The 19,811-nt window shown below is 66.3% G+C and overlaps 3 protein-coding genes across 5 annotated transcripts; all 3 read left to right on the top strand.

The window, feature by feature from the left end:
* Positions 1-2: 2 nt before the first annotated feature.
* On the top strand, positions 3-7,569 carry GIPR (gastric inhibitory polypeptide receptor; the record flags this gene model as incomplete). Its single annotated transcript, XM_082781605.1, has 13 exons — positions 3-59; positions 957-1,047; positions 1,142-1,249; positions 1,337-1,458; positions 3,637-3,740; positions 3,831-3,978; positions 4,661-4,820; positions 4,913-4,973; positions 5,085-5,154; positions 5,254-5,342; positions 6,166-6,304; positions 7,168-7,209; positions 7,387-7,569. 13 exons carry the CDS (start codon positions 3-5, stop codon positions 7,567-7,569), a joined length of 1,374 nt encoding a protein of 457 aa, XP_082637731.1.
* Positions 7,570-8,347: 778 nt separating this feature from the next.
* On the top strand, positions 8,348-11,958 carry FBXO46 (F-box protein 46). Of its 2 annotated transcripts, none has more exons than XM_082781667.1 (2): positions 8,348-8,455; positions 10,084-11,958. In XM_082781667.1, exon 2 carries the CDS (start codon positions 10,140-10,142, stop codon positions 11,904-11,906), a length of 1,767 nt encoding a protein of 588 aa, XP_082637793.1. In that variant the 5' UTR covers positions 8,348-8,455; positions 10,084-10,139; the 3' UTR covers positions 11,907-11,958. The 2 variants fall into 2 exon arrangements, with proteins under 2 accessions (XP_082637793.1, XP_082637794.1); XM_082781668.1 differs by lacking the exon at positions 8,348-8,455 and adding an exon at positions 8,797-9,054.
* A 1,353-nt stretch (positions 11,959-13,311) lies between these two features.
* QPCTL (glutaminyl-peptide cyclotransferase like) lies at positions 13,312-17,598 on the top strand. Of its 2 annotated transcripts, XM_082781600.1 has the most exons (7): positions 13,315-13,580; positions 14,169-14,309; positions 14,390-14,683; positions 15,383-15,535; positions 16,015-16,114; positions 16,516-16,632; positions 16,741-17,595. In XM_082781600.1, the coding sequence occupies exons 1-7, from the start codon at positions 13,359-13,361 to the stop codon at positions 16,884-16,886; spliced, it is 1,173 nt and encodes a 390-aa protein (XP_082637726.1). In that variant the 5' UTR covers positions 13,315-13,358; the 3' UTR covers positions 16,887-17,595. The 2 variants fall into 2 exon arrangements, with proteins under 2 accessions (XP_082637727.1, XP_082637726.1); XM_082781601.1 differs by lacking the exon at positions 16,015-16,114 and having other exon boundaries at positions 13,312-13,580; positions 16,741-17,598.
* The last annotated feature ends 2,213 nt before the right edge of the window (positions 17,599-19,811 follow it).

Genomic DNA, 19,811 nt, shown 5'->3' with positions numbered 1-19,811 from the left:
TCATGGGGCGCCGGGCAAACGCCCCCCCCCTGCTCACCAGGGTCCTGCGTGGGGCAGAGGTGAGGACCCCCCCCCCCCCGGACACCCCCAGCACCACCGGGAGCCCCCTGTCACCCCCAGGTCCCCCCCAGGACCCCCCCACCACCAGGACCCCCCCATCACCCCCAGGTCCACCCCAGGACCCCACCACCCCCAGGACCCCCCCCAGGACCCCATCACCCCCAGGACCCCCCCGGGCACCCCATGTCCCCCCCCAGGACCCCATCACCCCTGGGACCCCCCCCATCACCCTCAGGTCCCCCCCAGGACCCCACCACCACCAGGACCCCCCCCAGGACCCCATCACCACCCAGGTCCCCCCTTCACCACCGGGACCCCCCCAATCACCCCCATGTCCCCCCCCCCCCAGGACCCCACCACCCCCGGGACCCCCCCATCACCCCCAGGACCCCCCCGGGCACCCCATGTCCCCCCCCAGGACCCCAACACCCCCCAGGCCCCCCCAAGACCCCATCACCCCTGGGACCCACCCCATCACCACCGGGACCCCCCCATTGCCCCCAGGTCCCCCCATCACCACCAGGACCCCCCCCAGGTGGTGGCCCCATGGTGGTGACCCCATGGCATTGTCCCCATGGTGGTGTCCCCACAGTGGTGTCCCCATGTTGATGTCCCCATGGCATTGTCCCCATAGTGGTGTCCCTGTGTTGGTGTCCCCATGGCATTGTCCCCATGGTGGTGCCCCCACAGTGACATCCCCATAGTGGTGTCCCCATAGTGGTGTCCCCATAGTGGTGTCCCCATGCTGGTGCCCCCCATGCTGGTGCCCCCCATGCTGATGTCCCCATAGCATTGTCCCCATACTGGTGCCCCCCATGGTGGTGTCCCCACGATGGTGTCCCCACGGCATTGTCCCCACGGTGGTGGCCCTGGGGGTGGCACCGTTCCCCTTGCAGGGCGAGCGCTCTGCCCAGGCGACGCTGGCGGCGTGGCAGCAGTACCGGCACGCCTGCGAGCTGCGCCTGCGCCTCGACCCCCCGGCACCCGGTGAGCACGGGGGACACGGGGTGGGGACGACGTTTGGGGACACCTCGGGGGGGGTGAGGGGGACGCAAACACCGACCCCCCACCCCCCATCCAGGTCCCGTCTGCAACCGCAGCTTTGACATGTACGTGTGCTGGGGGGACGCGCCCCCCAACAGCACCGCCACCGTGCCCTGCCCCTGGTACCTGCCCTGGCACCACCGAGGTAAGGGGACGCTGCAAGGGGGGTGGGGGGACACGGGGGACTTGGTGGTGGCCCCCCCGGTGACGCGGTGGTGGCCGTGGTGGCCAGTGCAGGGCGGGGTGGTGGCCCGGCGCTGCGGCCCCGACGGGCAGTGGGTGACCGATGGCACCGGGCGGCCCTGGAGGGACCACTCGCAGTGCGAGGACCTGGAGCAGGAGCAGCCGCTGCAGGTGGGTGGCGATGGCAGCGTGGCGTGACATATCACGATATGGCATGCTATGTCGTGACATGTCACGCCGTGCCATGCTGTGTCACGCCATGCTGTGCCGTTTTATGTCACGCCGTTGTACGTCGCGCCGTGCCATGACGTTCTGTGTCACACTGTGCCATGTCACACCTTGCTATGTCGTGACATGTCACAGCGTGTCGTGCCGTGTCACGCCATGCCGTGCCATTTTATGTCATGCCATCACACGTCACACCATGCCGTGACATTCTGTGTCATGCCATGCCACACCATGCCATGTGGTGACACGCTGTGCCATGTCACGCCGTGCCATGCCATGTCATGCCGTGTCATGCCATGTCGTGCCATGTCATGCTATGGCATTCCGTGCTGTGCCATGTCACACTGTGCCATGTCACATTGTGCCATTCCGTGCCGTGTCATTCCGTGCCATGCTGTCCCATGTCACACTGTGACCGCTGTCCCTTGTCACGCCGTTCTGTGCCACATCGTGCTGTGCCATGCTGTGCCATGTCACTGTGACCACTGTCCCGTGTCACGCCGTGCTGTGCCACGTCACACCGTGCCATTCTGTGCCGTGCTGTGCCATGTCACACTGTGACCACTGTCCCTTGTCATGCCGTGCTGTGCCATTCCGTGCCGTGCTGTGCCGTGCCATGCTGTGCCATGTCGCTGTGACCGCTGTCCCTTGTCACACCGTGCTGTGCCACATCACGCTGTGCCATTCCGTGCCGTGCTGTGCCATCCTGTGCCATGCTGTGCCATCCTGTGCTGTGTCACGCCGTGCTGTGTCACGCCGTGCTGTGCCATTCCGTGCCGTGCCACGCTGCGAGGTGCCGCGACATGATGGGACGCAGCCGGGGCGGTGCCAAAATGCGTGCACGGAGACGGGGGGGGAGCAAAGGGGGGGCTGCATCGCAGTGAGCTGTGCTGCAGCGTGCCGTGCCGTGCCGTGCTGTGCCATACAACGTGCTCTTATCCCGTGCCAGGATGTGCCGTGCCGTGTTGCAGTGCCATGCGCCGTGCCGTGCCGTGTTGCACCGTGCCATGAACCGTGCCGTGCCGTGTTGCACTGTGCTGTGCACCGTGATGTGTTGCACCGTGACACGAACCGTGCCGTGCCGTGCTGAGCTGCACCAATCCGTGCTCGTGACATGCACCGTGCCGTGCTGCACTGTGCCATGCTGTACCACGCTGTGCCGTGCTGCACCGTGTTGCACCATGCCGTGCTGCACCGTACCATGCTGCACTTTGCCATGCCGTGCTGCACTGTGCTGCACCATGCTGCACCATGCCGTGCCGTGCTGCACCGTGCCGTGCTGCACCACGCCGTGCCATGCTGCACCGTGCTGTGCCATGCTGCACCGTGTTGCACCATGCCGTGCCGCACCGTGCCGTGCCATGCTGCACCGTGCTGTGCTGTGCTGCACCGTGCCGTGCTGCACCGTGCCGTGCCATGCTGCACCGTGCCGTGCCGTGCTGCACCGTGCCATGCTGCACCATGCCGTGCCGTGCTGCACCATGCCGTGCCATGCTGCAGCATGCTGTGCTGCACCGTGGCTTGCTAAACCGTGCCGTGCCATGCTGCACCGTGCCGTGTTGCACCGTGCCGTGCTGCACCGTGCCGTGCTGCGCTGTGCTGTGCTGCACCATGCCGTACTGCACCGTGCCGTGCCGCACCATGCCGTGCCGTGCTGCACCGTGCCATGCCGTGCTGCACCATGCCGTGCCATGCTGCACCATGCCATGCCGTGCTGCACTGTGCCATGCTGCACCGTGCCATGCCGTGCTGCACTGCACCGTGCTGTGCTGCACCGTGCCATGCCGTGCTGCACCGTGCCATGTTGCACCATGCCATGCTTTGTGCCCCATCCCGGTGTGCCACCACATCCCAGCACCCCTCAGTGTGTGTCCCGAGCCGTTCCCCGTGGCATCCTTGTGTCCCCACCATGTCCCCATGTCCCCCTGCTGTCCCGGTGTCTCCACGCTGCCCCCACATCCCCACACCATCCTGGTGTCCCCACGCCATCCAAGTGTCCCCACACCATCCTGGTGTCCCAATGCCATCCTGGTGTCCCCACGCTGTCTCCCCACGTCCCCCTGCTGTCCCCACGTCCCCCTGCTGTCCCCACGTCCCCACGCTGTCCCCACGTCCCCACAGCAGCACGCCTGGCTGCTGGAGCAGTTCCGCCTGGTCTACACCGTGGGCTACTCCCTGTCCCTCATCTCCCTCCTCCTGGCGCTGCTGCTGCTGCTGCTCTTCAGGTACCGGGGGGATCGGGCGCTGCCAGCGGCACCCATAGGTGCTGCCGGGCACCCTTGGGTGCTACCCAAGCCCCCTCGCCCCCACCCCAGGCGCCTGCGTTGCACCCGCAACTACATCCACGCCAACCTCTTCCTCTCCTTCGTGCTGCGGGCGGGCGCCATCCTGACGCGGGACGCGCTGCTGCACCGCCACCTGCGCCCCGGCCTCGGCGACCCCCTGCAGCTGCTGAGCCAGCAGGTGGGGGCACCCATGGGTGGGGGGCACCCTTGGGTGGTGGGGCACACGTGGGAGGGTGCGCACGTGGGTGGGGGATGCCCGCTGGGGGGGGGAATGTGTGGGGGGAGAACGCAAAAGTTTGGGGGTTCTGAGGTGGGTGCCGGTGCCACCACGGGGCTGGTGTCACCACGGTGGCGCTGCCATCGTGACGTTGGTTCTCCTGGTGTCACCGTGATGGTGGGACCACTGTGACATTAGTGACAGCACGGTGGCAGTGCCACCACGCTGCTGGTGCCACCACGGTGGCGGTGCCATCATCGTCTTGGTTCTGCTGGTGTCACCAGGATGGCAGTGCCACCATGGTGCCACAAGGACAATGCCATTGTGCTGCTGGTGCCACCGTGCCACCAGGTGCCACCACGATGGCAATGCCACCACACTGCTGGTGCCACCAGGATGGCAATGCCACCGTGCTGCTGGTGCCACCAGGTGCCACCAGGTGCCACCACGATGGCAATGTCACCACAGTGCCACAAGGACAATGCCACCACGGTGCTGGTGCCACCGTGCTGCTGGTGCCACCGTGCCACCAGGTGCCACCAGGTGCCACCAGGTGCTACCAGGATGGCAATGCCACCATGCTGCTGGTGCTGCCACCGTGCCGCCGGTGCCACCCCGGTGTCCCCGTGGCGTCCCCTGGCAGGCGGTGGCGGGGTGCCGGCTGGCGCAGGCGCTGACCCAGTACTGCGTGGGTGCCAACTACGGGTGGCTGCTGGCCGAGGGGCTCTTCCTGCACAAGCTGCTGGTCCTGGCCACCTTTTCGGGTGACCGCTGCCTCCCCGCCTTCCTCCTCCTCGGCTGGGGTGAGCCACATGTCCCCCGTGTCCCCAATTGTCCCCACACCGCGGTCCCCAACCCCTGTCCCCAACCCCTGTCCCCAACCCCGTCCCCGCAGGCGCCCCCGTGCTCTTCGTGGTGCCGTGGGTGGTGGTGCGCTACCTCTACGAGAACGAGGGGTGAGTCCCTTTGTGCCCCCCCAAATTTTTGTCACCCGGAGGGGACGCCGCTGTCCCCAAGGGGGTGTCCCCAAGGGGGGGGGACAGCGCTGAGCTCCGTCCCCGCTCCAGGTGCTGGGAGAGGAACGAGAAGGCGGCCGTGTGGTGGATCATCCGCTGCCCCATCCTGATGGCCGTGGCGGTGGGTGACACGGGCACGGGGGGGGTGACACGGGCACAGGGGAGGTGACACGGGCACGGGGGTGTCATCGTTTGTCCCTGTCCCTTCTCTTTGTCACAGGTGAACTTCGTGGTGTTCGTGCGCATCGTCCGCATCCTGGTGGCCAAAGTGCGGGCGCATCAGGTGGCCCGCGGGGACTGCAGGGTCAGGTGGGGACACATGGGGACATGGGGACACCGGGGGGGGGCGTGGGGACACCGGGGGGGGTGTGGGGACACCGGGGTGTGTATGGGGACACTGGGATGTGCTTGGGGACATCAGGATGTGCATGGGGACAAGGGGACACTGGGATGTGCATGGGGACACCTGAGCCTGTCCCTGTCCCTGTAATGTCCCCAGGTGTGTCCCCATCAGGGTAATGTCCCCAAATGTGTCCCTATGAGTGTCCCCATCCATGTAATGTCCCCAGAAGTGTCCCCAGGTGTGTCCCCATCCCTGAAATGTCCCAAGAAGTGTCCCCACACGTGTCCCCATGCCTGTCCCCATCCCTGTAATGTCCCCAAGTGTGTCCCCATGCCTATCCCTATCAGGGTAATGTCCCCAAATGTGTCCCCATGAGTGTCCCCATCCATGTAATGTCCCCAGAAGTGTCCCCACATGTGTCCCCATGCCTGTCCCCATCAGGATAATGTCCCCAGCTGTGTCCCCACTTGTCCCCACGTGTGTCCCCGTCCACATAACGTCCCCAAATGTGTCCCTGTGAGTGTCCCCATCTGTGTAATGTCCCCAGAAGTGTCCCCAAGTGTGTCCCCAGGTGTGTCCCCATGCCTGTCCCCATCAGGATAATGTCCCCAAGCGTGTCCCCACGTGTCCCCATGCCTGTCCCCATCCACGTAACATCCCCAGGCGCATTCCCCGTGCCCGTAAGCTCCATGAGCGCATCCCCACACGTGTCCCCACGCGTGTCCCTGTCCCCACACGTGTCCCCACGCGTGTCCCCGTCCCCGAGCGTGTCCCCTGGTGTCCCCAAAGGCTGGCCAAGTCGACGCTGACGCTGATCCCGCTGCTGGGGGTGCACGAGGTGGCCTTCGCGCTGGTGGCCGAGGAGCAGGCGGGTGGCACCGTGCGCCTCGTGCGCCTCTTCCTGCAGCTGCTGCTCTCCTCCAGCCAGGTTGGGGGGGTCGTGGGGGGGGCAATTGGGGTCGTGGGGGGGCAATTGGGGTCGTGGGAGGGCAATTGGGGTCGTGGGGGGGGTGTTGGGGGGGAATGGGGGGGGTGGGAGGGGTAGGGAGGGCGCAATGGGGGGTGTAGGGGGGGCGCAGGGGGTGCAATAGGGGTGCAATGGAGGGGTTATGGGGGGCGTGGGGGGGTCAGGGGGGGACCGGGGGGGGCAATTGGGGTCGTTGGGGGGCAATTGGGGTCGTGGGGAGGGTCGTGGGGGGGAATGGGGGGGTGGGAGGGGTAGGGAGGGCGCAATGGGGGGCGTTGGGGGGGCGCAGGGGGGGCAATAGGGGGGCAATGGGGGGGTTATGGGGGCGTGGGGGGGTCGGGGGGGAACTGGGGGGGGGCAATTGGGGTCGTGGGGGGGGAATTGGAGTCGTGGGGGGGGGGTGTGGGGGGGAATGGGGGGGGTGGGAGGGGTAGGGAGGGCGCAATGGGGGGCGTTGGGGGGGTGCTGGGGGGGCAATAGGGGGGTAATGGGGGGGTTATGGGGGCGTGGGAAGGACCGGGGGGGGCAATTGGGGTCGTTGGGGGGCAATTGGGGTCGTGGGGTGGGGTGTGGGGGGGAATGGGGGGGGTGGGAGGGGCAGGGAGGGCGCAATGGGGGGTGTAGGGGGGTGCAGGGGGGGCAATGGGGGGGTTATGGGGGGGTTATGGGGGCGTGGGGGGGCAATGGGGGGCAATGGGGGGGCAATGGGGGGCGTGGGGGGGCAATGGGGGGGCAATAGGGCAATAGGGGGGCAATGGGGGGGCAGAGAGGTCAGGCAGGGGGGTGCCCCGCCCCCCCCCAAGCCCCAGGTGCCTCCCCCCCAGGGCCTCATCGTCAGCGTCCTCTACTGCTTCGTCAACAAGGAGGTGCGTGTCACGACATGTCGCGACACGGGGGGGGGAACGCGACATATATCGCGACATATCGCACCGCCTCGGGCTGTGCTGCGCCCTCTCGTGCCGTGCCAGGCCCTGTCACGACTTGTCGGGCGCAATATCGCGATATTTCGTGACATGTCGCCGTGCCCCCCCCCCCCCCTCCAGGTGCAGGCGGAGGTGCGGCGCGGGTGGCAGCGGTGCCGCCTGGGTGCCCCCTGCCCCCCAGGAGCCCCCCGGGGACCCCCCCGGGGACCCCCCCGGGGTCCCCGGCGCTACGTGGCCGTGGGGGGGTCTCGCCCGGTGCCCCGAGACTCTGGGGGGCACCCCCTGGCTGAGAGCTGCTGCTGAGGGTGGGGGGGGGACCCTGACACCTTTGGGTGCTGGGGGGGGGCCTAACACCTTAAGGTGCTGGGACAGGGGTGTGGGGGGGTCCTGGACACCTTTGGGTGCTGGGGGGGTGGTCCCTGACACCTTAAGGTGCTGGGGAAGGGGTCTGGGGGGTCCCTGACACCTTTGGGTGCTGAGGGTCTGTGGGGGGGTCCCTGACACCTTTGGGTGCTGGGGGAGGGTTATGGGGGGGTCCTGGACACCTTTGGGTGCTGGGGAGGCCTAGGGGGGAGTCCCTGACAGCTTTGGGTGCTGGGGGTCTGGGGGGGCCCCTAACACCTTAAGGTGCTGGGGAAGGGGTCTGGGGGGGGTCCTGGACACCTTTGGGTGCTGGGGGGGTCCCTGACACCCTGAGGTGCTGGGGGAGGGGTCTGGGAGGTCCCTGACACCTTTGGGTGCTGGGAGGGGTTGGGGGGGATGTCACTGTCACCTATGGGTGCTGGGGGGGGGGGGGGGGGTGGTCCCAGGGTACCCCGGGCTGCTTGGCCCCAGCTTTGTACCCCCAAAGAAAGCTGTGACGTAATGCAGTGGCTCGTGTGACGTCATATCTGCGCCGGGGGGGGGGGGGAGGGGAGAACACACTGAGGGGGGGGGTTGGCACCACCCTAAGGTTACTCCTAGCTGGGGACTACATCTCCCAGCATGCCCCTGCGCGCATGCGCAGCAGCGCCAGGTAACTCGCTGTTCGTACTGCGCATGCGCGGACTCAGCCGCAGGGCACAGAACTACAATTCCCATCGGCCCCCTCCCCCGCGGCGCACGCGCAGCGCGTGCGGCCGTGCGCACGCGCGAGGCACCCCGGAAGCGGCGCGGAGAGGCGGAGCGGGCCGCGCCCGGCACCTGCCCGGTGAGCGGGGGAGGGGCGGCGGGGCCGGGCGGGGCCGGGCGGGGCCCGGAGCCGGGGGCGGCGGCGGGGTAACGGCGGCGGGGAGCGGCGGGACCGGGGCTGCGGCCTGCGGGGCCGGCCGAGGCCCGGTTCGGCGGCGGGGCTCGGCGGCGGCGGCGGCGGCGGCTTCGGGCCCGGGGCCCGCAGCGGAGGCTCGGGGCGGGGGCCCGGGGCCGGGCCCGGGGCGGGGGCGCGCGCGCGGGGCGGGGGCGCGTGGGGGCCGCGGCGCGGGTTCGTCCCCGGGGCCCTGGGGAGGGCGGGGGGGAGCTGGCCCCGCCCCCTCCTACTTGGCCCCGCCCCCTTTCTCCCGCGGCCACGCCCCCGCGCTGAGCTCCCGCCCGCCCGCCGCCGCCGCGCTGCCGCCGTCCATATATGGGCATGGCCCGAGCGCGGCCCCCTGATTGGCTGCGGGCCGCGCGCAGCCCCCGCCGACAAACGGCCGGCGGTTAAAAGGGCCGCGCGGCGCGCGCCGGACGGGGCCCACCCCCCGCGCGGCCACCGCGGCCGCTTTAAGAGCCGGGGCCCCCCCCTCCTTCCCCCGGCCGGAGCCGGCGGCGCCGGTGAGGGGGCGGGGCGAGAGCGCGGGAGGGGCGGGGCCTCGGGCAGGTGCGCGGGGGGCGGGGTTTAGGGGTTGGGGGCGGGGTTTAGGGATTGGGGGCAGGTGCTTGTCGGGGCGGGGTTTGAGAGGGCGTGGCTTAAGGTGGGCGGGGCTTGATGGGGCGGGGCCGGGGTTGGGCCCATTCATGGCCCCGTCCCAGCCCCATTCATGGCCCCAGTGACCCCAGTAACGCCCCCACTGGCCCCATAGTGGCCCCATACTGGCCCCAGGAGCCTTGCCCTGTCCCCTTCTTGTCCCTCCCAGCCCCATATTGCCCCCTGCACCCCCAACCTCATATTATCCCATTGCTGTCCTCCCCCAGCCCCATATTGTCCCCAGCCCCATATTGTCCCCACCCCGTCCCCTCCGACCCCATCCTGTCCCCCCCAGTCCCATATTGCCCCCCCGTTCCTCCCAACCCCATATTGTCCCCTTCCTGTCCCCCCCACCCCACATTGTCTCACCCTGTCCTTCCCAGCCCCATATTGTCCCCACCCTGTCCCCTCCGACCCCATACTGTCCTCACCAGCACCATATTATCCCACTTTCTCCCCCCCAGCCCCATATTGTCCCCTTCCTGTCCCCCCCAGCCCCATACTTTAATCCCCAACCCCATATTGTCCCCACCCTGTCCCCCCCAGTCCCGTATTATCCCCGTTCCTGTCGCCCCTCGACCCGATATTATCCCTTTCCTGTCCCCCCCAGCCCCATATTGTCCCCATCCTGTGCCCACCAGCCCCATACCGTCCCCGCCAGCCCCATATTGTGCCCACCCCATCCCCCCCAACCCCATATTGTCCCCTTGCTGTCCCCCCAGCCCCATATCAACCCCTTCCTATCCCCCCTCGCCCCATATCATCCCCTTCCTATCCCCCCCCAGCCCCATATTCCCCCATCCTGCCCCCACCAGCCCCACACTGTCCCTGCCAGCCCCATATTGTGCCCACCCCATCCCCGCCGACCCCGCTAACGTCCCCGTATCTCTCCCCAGGCCTGGGCACGGGCGCCGGCAGCTCGGCGACGCGGCGGCCGTGCCATGCAGCCCTGATGGAGCCCAACGCCTTCCCCCAGCTCCAGCTCTGGTGCCCGCGCCCTTTCGGCACCTACACCCAAAACAAGCCATGCCCGGTCCCCGGCCCCACCAAAAAACCTTGCCGTGCCCCCGAAGAACCCGCCGGACCCCGCGCCCCTTCGGAAAACACCCCGCCGCCCCCCGCCGCCCCGCCGGACGAGGGCAGGGTGCTGCTGGACACTTGGTACGTCATCAAACCCGGCAACACCAAGGAGAAGGTGGCTTTTTTCGTCGCCCACCAGTGCGGCGGCACCGGCCGCGCCAGCACCATGAAGGTGAAGGGCAACTGGGGCAGCGAAAGCTCCAAAGCCAAGCGGCGCCGGCGCTGCCACCACCCCGGCAAAAGCAAAAGCGGGGCTGACGGCGAGGGGGGCGGCGAGCCCCCCGACCTCCTCTCGGTGGCCGAGATGGTGGCGCTGGTGGAGCAGCGCACGGCGCTGGCCCTGCAGGGTTTCCAACCCCCGGCGGCGCCCGTGGTTTTCATGGAGGCGGCCGGCGAGGCCAAAACCCCCGCGGCGAGCGCCGACTGCAGCCGGGTGGCCGAAGCCGTGGCTCAATTCGAGTCGCGGCAACGCGGCGGCGCGCGGCACAACGGGCTCTGCCACCCCGGCGCCGAGTGCGCCGCCACCACCGCCGCCACCACGGCCACCGCCGCGGTGGCACCGGCGCCCGGCGAGGTGCGCATCGCTTTCCGCATCTCCAGCGGGCGTGAAAACCGGCCCGGAGCCTCCCCGGCCGAGCCGGCGGCGAGCGGTGGGCGCCCCAATTGCGTTTTCGTGGGGTGCGGGGCCGCCGGGGGCACCCGCGCCAAGGACAAGATCACCTGCGACCTCTACCAGCTCATCAGCCCGTCCCGCGACGCCTTGCCCAACAACGTGGAGTTCCTCCTGGCCAGCGCCGCGCCCAAAGGGGACGGGGACGGCGCCGACGTGGACATGGGGTGCGGCGAGGGGACGGCGCCCCCCGGTAAGCCGGACGCCGCCGAAGGATCCGGCGGAGAGGCGGCATCGGCGTCGGCATCATCGGCGTCACGGGACTGCGCGTCCGGCTTCCACGTGGACGTGGTGGTGACGGGGGTGGTGGACCAGTGCGTCTTTTTCGGCAAGGACAGCGCCAAGAAGATGAAGGAGGAGACGGTGAGGCTGCCGGCGCCGCAGGACGACCCGCCGCCGGGACAGCTTTTCCTCCTGCCGGGCGCCGAGGAGGCGGCCGAGGTGGGAGCGGGAGCGGCGGAGGCGGCCGAGGAAACGGCGACGGCGACGGCGGTGACGCCGGACCCGTCGCTGTGCCGCTTGTACCGCCACGTCTCGCACGATTTTTTGGAGATCCGCTTCAAAATCCAGCGGCTGCTGGAGCCGCGGCAGTACATGCTGCTGCTGCCCGAGCACGTGATGGTGAAAATCTTCAGCTACCTGCCCACCCAGGCTTTGGCCGCCCTCAAGTGCTCGTGCCACTACTTCAAATCCATCATCGAGACCTTCGGGGTGCAGGCCACCGATTCGCGCTGGAACCGCGACCCCCTGTACCGCGACGACCCCTGCAAGCAGTGCAAGAAGCACTACGAGAAGGGGGACGTGTCCCTGTGCCGCTGGCACCCCAAACCCTACCACCACGACCTGCCTTACGGCCGCTCCTACTGGATGTGCTGCCGGCGCCCCGATAAAGAGGCGCCCGGCTGCCGCGTGGGGCTGCACGACAACAACTGGGTGCACCCGGCCGCCCGCCGCGACGACGGGAGGTGAAGGACGGAAGGAAGGGACGGTGACGGCGGGGGGGACGCGGAGGGGGGGAGGCCGGGGCGCAGGAGGAGGCGGGGAAAAAAGGAAAATGTGGAAAAAAAAAAAAAAAAAGGAAAAGAAACGGAAGGAAGAGGAAGGAAAGGTGTGGAGGGTGTGGGGGGAAAGGGGGTCGGGGGGTGGGGGTGTTGTGGGGGTGTCACGCCGGTGGTGGCGCCGTGGGGTGGTGGCATCTTGGGGACATCACGCCGGTGGTGGCACTTTGGGGTGGGGGCATCATGGGGACATCACGCTGGTGGTGGAACCATGGGGTGGTGGCATTTTGGGGTGGGGGCTCCACAGGGTGGTGGCACCATGGGGACATCATGCCAGTGGTGGCACTTTGGGGTGGTGGCATCATGGGGACATCATGCTGGTGGCGACACTTTGGGGTGGTGGCACTTTGGGGTGGTGGTTCCATGGGGTGGTGGCATCTTGGGGACATCACATTGGTGGTGGCACTTTGGGGTGGTGGCTCTGCAGGGTGGTGGCATCATGGGGACATCATGCTGGTGGTGGCACTTTGGGGTGGTGGCTCTGCAGGGTGGTGGCATCATGGGGACATCATGCCAGTGGTGGCACTTTGGGGTGGTGGCTCCACAGGGTGGTGGCATCATGGGGACATCACATCGGTGGTGGCACTTTGGGGTGGTGGTTCCATGGGGTGCTGGCTCCATGGGGTGCTGGCATCATGGGGACATCACGCCAGTGGTGGCACCAAGGTGACATCCCATGGGGGTGACGTCCTATGGGGGTGATGTCCCAACAGGGTGACATCTCACAAGGGTGACATTCCATAGGGGTGACATCCCACAGGGGTGATGTCCCATGGGGGTGACATGTGACCAAGGTGACATCCCAAGGGGGTGACATCCCATGGGGGTGATGTCCCACCAGGGTGACATCCCATCAGGGTGACAACTCCCCGGGGTGACATCCCATGGGGGTGACGTCCTATGGGTGATGTCCCATCAAGGTGACATCCCTCCAGGGGGGTGACAACCCCTCAAGCTGACATCCCATGGGGCTGACATCCAACAGGGGTGATGTCCCACCAGGGTGACATCCCATGGGGGTGACACCCCCGGTGGTGCCACCCCCCCGCAGGTTCCCCGCGGACGGCGCCACCACCACGTCCCCATCCCTGTCCCCAACCCCACTGCGCGTGCGCCTCTCCCTCCTCCCCCCCGCCCTTCGGAAAAGGGGGCGTATCGCAGCGAGCAAGCCACGCCCTACTCTATATCCAAGACCACACCCCCTCCGCGAAACCACGCCATCCACTAAACCACGCCCCTCTACGAAACCACACCCCCTTATTCGAAGCCACACCCCCTCTCGCGAAACCACACCCGCCTTTCGAAGACCACGCCCCCTTCTCGAAGACCACGCCCCCCTCCCGGGTGGCCCCGCCCCCGCGCCATGCGGAAGGGCGCCGGAGGCTCCCGGAGGCCCCGGGCCGCGGGTTCGGGTCCCGGTCCCGGCCCGGTGGCGGTGCCGCTGCCGCTGCCGGTGCCCGGGCTCTGCCCCCGCCTCCGGGGCTGCCCCCGGCCGCTGCCGCCGCTGCTCCTGGCCCTGGCGGCGGCCGCTGCCATCCTCTACGCGGCCTGGCCCGCCGGGGAGCGGAGCACCGGAGGAGGACCGGTAAAATGGGGGGGGGGGAACCGGGATTAGGGGAGGGAACCGGGATTAAGGGGGGGGTACCGGGATTAGGGAGGGGTCCCCGGATTAGGGGGGGGTGCCGGGATTGAGGGAGGGTGCCCGGATTTTGGGGGGGGGTCCTGGGATTCGGGGGGTCCCGGGATTTGGGGAGGGGGTACCAGGATTAGGGGGGGGCCCCGGATTAGGGGGAGGTCCTGGGATTGAGGGAGGGTCCCGGGATTAGGGGGAGGTCCCAAGATTAGGGGTGGTCCCAGGAATTGGGGGAATTGTCCCCCCCCAGGACACCCCCACCCCATGGGAGCCCCCAGACCCCCCCCCATAACCTCCAAGACCCCCAGACCCCCCCCAGGACACCCCCACCCCATGGAAGCCCCCAGACCCCCCCAGGACACCCCCACCCCATGGGAGCCCCCAGACCCCCCCCAGGACACCCCCACCCCATGGGAGCCCCCAGACCCCCCCCAACCCCTCCTTGACCCCCAGACGCCCCCCCCCCAACCCTATACCCCCCAAAACCCCTCCCAGCATCCCCACCCCTTATCTCTGTCCCCCCCCCCGTACCCCAAACAGCCCCCCCGGGCCCCCCCCTCGGAGCAGGACCTCCGTTCCCTCCTGGGGGGGCTGCACCCCCCCCGCCTCCGCGACGCTTTCCTGCGCCCCCTCCTACGGGAACGACCCCCGGGCAGCGCCGGGAGCCTCGCCGCCCGCCAGGTAAACCCCCCCTAATGTCACCTTTGTCCCCCCCCCCCAAAAAAAAACACACCGTATCACCATGTGTCCCCCCCCCCCAGCACATCGCAGACCGGCTGGCGGCGCTGCCGGCCGGCTGGCACCTGGAGCTCGACGCCTTCGAGGCCACCACGCCGCGGGGGCCGGTGGCCTTCGCCAGCTTGGTGGCCACGCTGGCCCCCGCCGCCCCCCGCCGCCTGGCTCTGGCTTGTCACTACGACACCAAGGTGCTGCCACCGGGCCCCCCCCCGGCTCGCCTCCCCTTTTTGGGGGCCACCGACTCGGCCGTGCCCTGTGCCATGCTGCTGGAGCTGGCGGCTGCCCTCGACCGGCCCCTGCGGAGGGCGAAGGATAGGGTGGGTGCTGAGCCCCCCCCTCCCCATCTCGCCCCCCCCCACCCCCGACCCCAAACAGGGTGCTTTGGTGTCCCCCAGGTCACCCCCAGCCACCTGGGTCCGCTGCCGGACACCCCCAGGACGCTTGGGTCCCTCCTGGAGTCCCCCCAGGACACTTGGGACCCCCCCCCAGACACCCCCAAAACACTTGGGACCCCCCCCAGATACCTGGGTCCTCTCCAAGACACCCCCAGGACACTTGGGTCACCTCTGGGACACCCCCAGGACATTTGGGTTCCCTCCCAGGACACCTGGGTCCCCCCCCAGACACCCCCAGGACACTTGGGACCCTCCCCAGGGACACCTGGGTCCCCTCCAAGACACTTGGGACCCCCCCCAGATACCTGGGTCCCCCCCCAGGCACCCCCAGGACACTTGGGTCCCCCCCAGAGACACCTGCGTCCCCCCTGGTACACCTGAATCCCCCCCCAAGACCCCCCCAGGACACTTGGGTCCCTCCTGGACCCCCCCCGGGACACCTGGGTCCCCCCCGGGACACCTGGGTCCCCCCCAGAGCCCACCTGGGACACTTTTCCCCCCCCGTAACCCTCCACGGAGCCCCCTGGGTCCCTCCCATCCCACCCGGCTCCCTCCCAGACCCCTCCTTGGGACCCCAGGGTGCCCCCGAGGGCCCCCCCAGGAAGATTTCGGTCCCCGCAGGGCGCGGAGGTGACGCTGCAGCTGCTTTTCCTCGACGGCGAGGAGGCCTTCGAGGAGTGGAGCGCCACCGACTCGCTCTACGGCGCCCGGCACCTGGCGGCACGCATGGCTGCCACCCGCCACGGCCCCCACGGCACCCAGATCACCGCCATGGTGAGTGTGGCCCACCCCCCCGGCACCCAAGGGTGGTGGCAGGGTGGTGTGGTGGCACCCAAGGGTGGTGGTGGCCCCGCTGGGACAGTCCCATGGCACCCAAGGGTGGTAGTGGCCCAGGTGGGACAGTCCCATGGCACCCAAGAGTGGTGGCAGGGTGGTGTGGTAGCACCCAAGGGTGGTGGTGGCCCCGCTGGGACAGTCCCATGGCACCCAAGGGTGGTGGCAGGGTGGTGGGATGGCACCCAAGGGTGGTGGTGGCCCAGCTGGGACAGTCCCATGGCACCCAAGGGTGGTGGTGACCCCACTGGGACAGTCCCATGGCACCCAAGGGTGTTGGCAGGGTGGTAGCACTGCCAGATTGTCCCCCCTCACCACGGTGGCCCAACCGGGATGGTCCTGGAGCACCCAAGGGTGGTGTCCCTATGGCCACGTGGTGTCCCCGTGGCCGTGCTGATGTCCCCGCGCCGTGTCCCCAGAGCCTGCTGGTGCTGCTGGACCTGCTGGGCACCCAGCACCCCGCCATCCACAGCCACTTCCCCCGCACCCACCACTGGTTCCTGCGCCTCGTCGCCATCGGTGCGCCCTGGGGACATGGGGACATGGGGACACAGGGACGTGGGGACACGGGGACGGGTGTGGGGTCAGGGCGTGGATGGGGACAGGGCATGGATGGGCCCTGCGGACGTGCAAAGTGTTGGGGACGTGGCATGGGGACAGGATGGGGGGCAAGGGGATGGGGACAGGGAGTGGGTGGCACCTGGGGACGCCCCTGGGTTTGGGGACAAGCATGGGGTGGGGTGACATGGGGATGGGGACAGGGTGGGTGCTGGGATAGGGATGGGAATGGGGACACGGATGGGACGAGGAGGCTGGGATGGGGACAGAGATGGACACGGGATGGGGACGGGGGTGTCACGGAGCCACCAAATGCCTTCCTCTCTGTCCCCCCGTGTCCCCTTTGTGTCCCCAACGTGCAGAGAAACGACTGCGAAACCTGGGGCTGCTGCACGCCTCCCCCAAGGACCAGCCCTTTTTCCGTCTCAGCCCACCCCCGGGGCCCGTCGAGGACGACCACGTCCCCTTCCTACAACGTGGTAATGTCCCCGTGTCCCCCACGCTGTCCCCAAATCCCCACCAAGCTCCACGTCACCTTGCCCGTGTCCACGTCCACCCCACCGCGTCCCCTCCCTGTGTCCCCGCAGGCGTCCCCGTGCTGCATCTCATCCCCATGCCCTTCCCCTGGGTCTGGCACACCACCGAGGACAACGAGGCCAACCTCCACCTGCCCACCGTGGAGGACCTCTGCAAAATCCTCGCCGCCTTCGTGGCCGAGTTCCTGCAGCTCTGAGCCACCCCGATACCCCCGACACCCTCTGGTTTGAGCCCCCCCGGGGCATCGGGGCAGCCCCTGGCCGTGCTGGGAGCCCCCCCCAAATTAAATCCTAGGTGCCTGGCGGCGTGTCCCCTGCTGTCACCCACCCCTGGGGACACAGTTCGGAACAGGCTCACGGGGTGGCAGGACCACAGAGGGGGGAACCCAGCTGGAAAAGGCAACGGGGGGGCTCCTCGACCCCATTTTCAGCTGGGGAAGGTCCAACCAGACCTCCAAAAGTCCCGTCCAGACCCCAAAGTGCTGCTGGATGCTTCGTCATGGAGGTCCTTCTCGTTTTAATTCGGTCAACAGTCCCCTTGTGTTTTATTTCCGCGCCTCCCCCGGTTGCTGCAGACCCACGGAAGAGCAAACTGTTACGTAAAAAGCGCATCCATGTTGAAAAGATGTGTTTAAATATTAATTAAACAGCGAGGGAGCACCGGAATGATCAAGGAAGCGAGCTGTTGGTTCTCATAATGTTTCTCCTTCATCTGCCTGTCGCTGTGGTGTTCTGGATTTTCACTGCAATCAGATCTCTCTCCTGAAAAAAAAAAAACAAAAACACTTTTTTTGGGGGTCTGTTTTGGCCCCATTTCCATCGATGCATGTCCTTGCGTCTGTCCCCATCAGCCCAGTTCTTGACCTCGAAGCCATCCTCTTGCATGCGTCTACTTGGGAACGCTTCACTGCAGAAATGTAATTGGTTTTAAAAAGTGTTTTTGTTTTTTTTTTTTAATTTATTTTTATTTTTTCCCCCAATCTCCTGAAATGTTGAAGCATCTAATCCTGGAGATAACGGAAGGGACCAGATTACGAGACTCAAAGCACTTAAAAGCAGCAGTTGTCTAGCTCTTTGGAAGGAAATGACCTACACAGAGGCTGTTCCTAGAAGTATTTCCTGATTTTTGTGTTGTTCTGCCCCCCTTGCCACCTAATACCATCCCCTACAGAACTCAGAGCCACCCAGTGTGATCCCAGTGCCCCCAGTACCCTCCCAGACCCTTGCTGTATGTCCTAGAGCCCACCAGGATCCTCCCAGTAACCCCAAGACCCTCCCAGATTATTCCAAGTTCCCTGAGAGCCCCCCTCAGAAACACCCAGGACCCTCACAGCACCCATAAAACCTACTCCAAGCCCTCCAGGACTAACCCAGACCCTCAGGAATCTCCCAGGACCCCCATATACACCTCTGGTCACACAAAACCCCCCAGAAAGAAGGCTCAGGGACACCACAAGGTCCTCAGAAATAGTCCTGGGAAATCCGCAGAGATGCTGAGGGAACCACTATGGAAAAAATATATGGTTTTGGAGCTTAAGGAGCACCTCAGGAGGGATTCTGAGGGGAATAGAGAGGGCCTAAGGGGGGTGAAGAGGCACCAGAATGTTCTGGGGCATAATAAATGCCTGCAGAGGGGACCCAGGTGGTATTGTGGAGTCCATAGGGCCAGGTGTAGGGTTCCTTAGGGGTACTGTGAAAGCCAGCGGGGGGCTTTGGGGTGCAAGGAGGACCAAATGAGGGGGTCCTGAGGATCTGATGGTGGGTGCAAGGGGGCTGAAAGGGCAAATGGAGGCCACTGGAGCGCCTCAGAAGGCACATTGGGGTGCCGGTAGGTTCCTGGGGTAGCCAAGCAGGTGAAAATTGGAAATTGGAGGCGCCTTGAGGGAATTTGGTGGCCAAATGAGCATTGTGGGGTGAAATACACGCAGAAAAGAAGGAGAAAGAGGGCTCTGAGTGTAACAAATGCAAACAGAGGGGGACCTGGCGGCCAGGAGGACTACATCTCCCAGTATACCGCGGGAGGGGGGGGGCAACGCGCATGCGCACGGTGGGGGGGGGGGCTGCGTGCAGCGCCGCCTTGTGGCGGCAGGGAGCTGAGCCGCTGAACCGCGCATGCGCCTGGAGGGCAGGACCATAGAGTTGCGGAGTGGCCTGTGCAGGAAGGGACCCCCCGGAGGACCAGCGAGTCCTGCTCATGGCGCCCCTCCGGTCCTCCAAACAGGCCCACCTGGGGCCTGGTCGCCATGAGCCTTGTCCACGCGCTTTGTGAGCACCCACAGGTGTGGGGCCTGCACCTCAAATGTGACTTATCCCAAATGTCCTCACACAGTTTGAGCCATTCCCTCACCTTTTACCACCATTTGTCCCATCATGGAGGCTCCACAGGCACCCCCAGTTGCACAACCCAAGTCCCCTCAGCTGCTCCTCACACACCATGGCCACCGGTCCTTACACCGCCTTCATGGCCCTCCTCAGGGCACGTCCAAGTCGCGTTGCCTCCTGATCTACCACAATCTCCCTGTATAGCCTCTACAACCCCCAAGAAAACCAATGGCTCCTGATTCAACATCACCCATAAACTTAGCGTGCATTCAACTCCCGTGTTCAGGTCATTGCTAGCAATATTGAAGAAAAATTGACTTAAAATAAGCCTTGGGAGCACCACCAGTGACTGGCCACCAAGTTGATGCCATCCCAGTTACAACACTTTCAGCCCAACCCTTCAGCTAATTGTTCCTCCATCCTATGGTGTCCATGCCCAGCTGATACTGAGGGAGCACTAAAAGCTTTGCTAAAATCCAAAAATAACAACAAAAGACTAAAAAAATGAACCCAAACTCACTACCTTCCCTTTGTCCACCAGGTGGGTAACCTTGTCCTAAAAAGATCATGAGTTTACATGGCAGGACTTGCCCTTCGTGAACCCATACTGGCTTTGTCTAATGACTGCACTGTCTGTTATTTCTTTGATATATATGTATATATATATATAATTACCAGAATAATCTGCTCCCTAACTTTATATAGAGTAATTGCAGAGGGTTCATCAGTGGGCTCTGGCTTTCTGCTGCTTTCCACACCTTTCTGCTTGTATAACAGAGACATCAGGAGCTCAGAGTCAC

Source organism: Aythya marila (genome assembly GCF_965140915.1).
Source record: "Aythya marila genome assembly, chromosome: 31".
Lineage (NCBI taxonomy): Eukaryota > Metazoa > Chordata > Aves > Anseriformes > Anatidae > Aythya > Aythya marila.
This window is presented reverse-complemented; position numbering and strand designations above follow the sequence as displayed.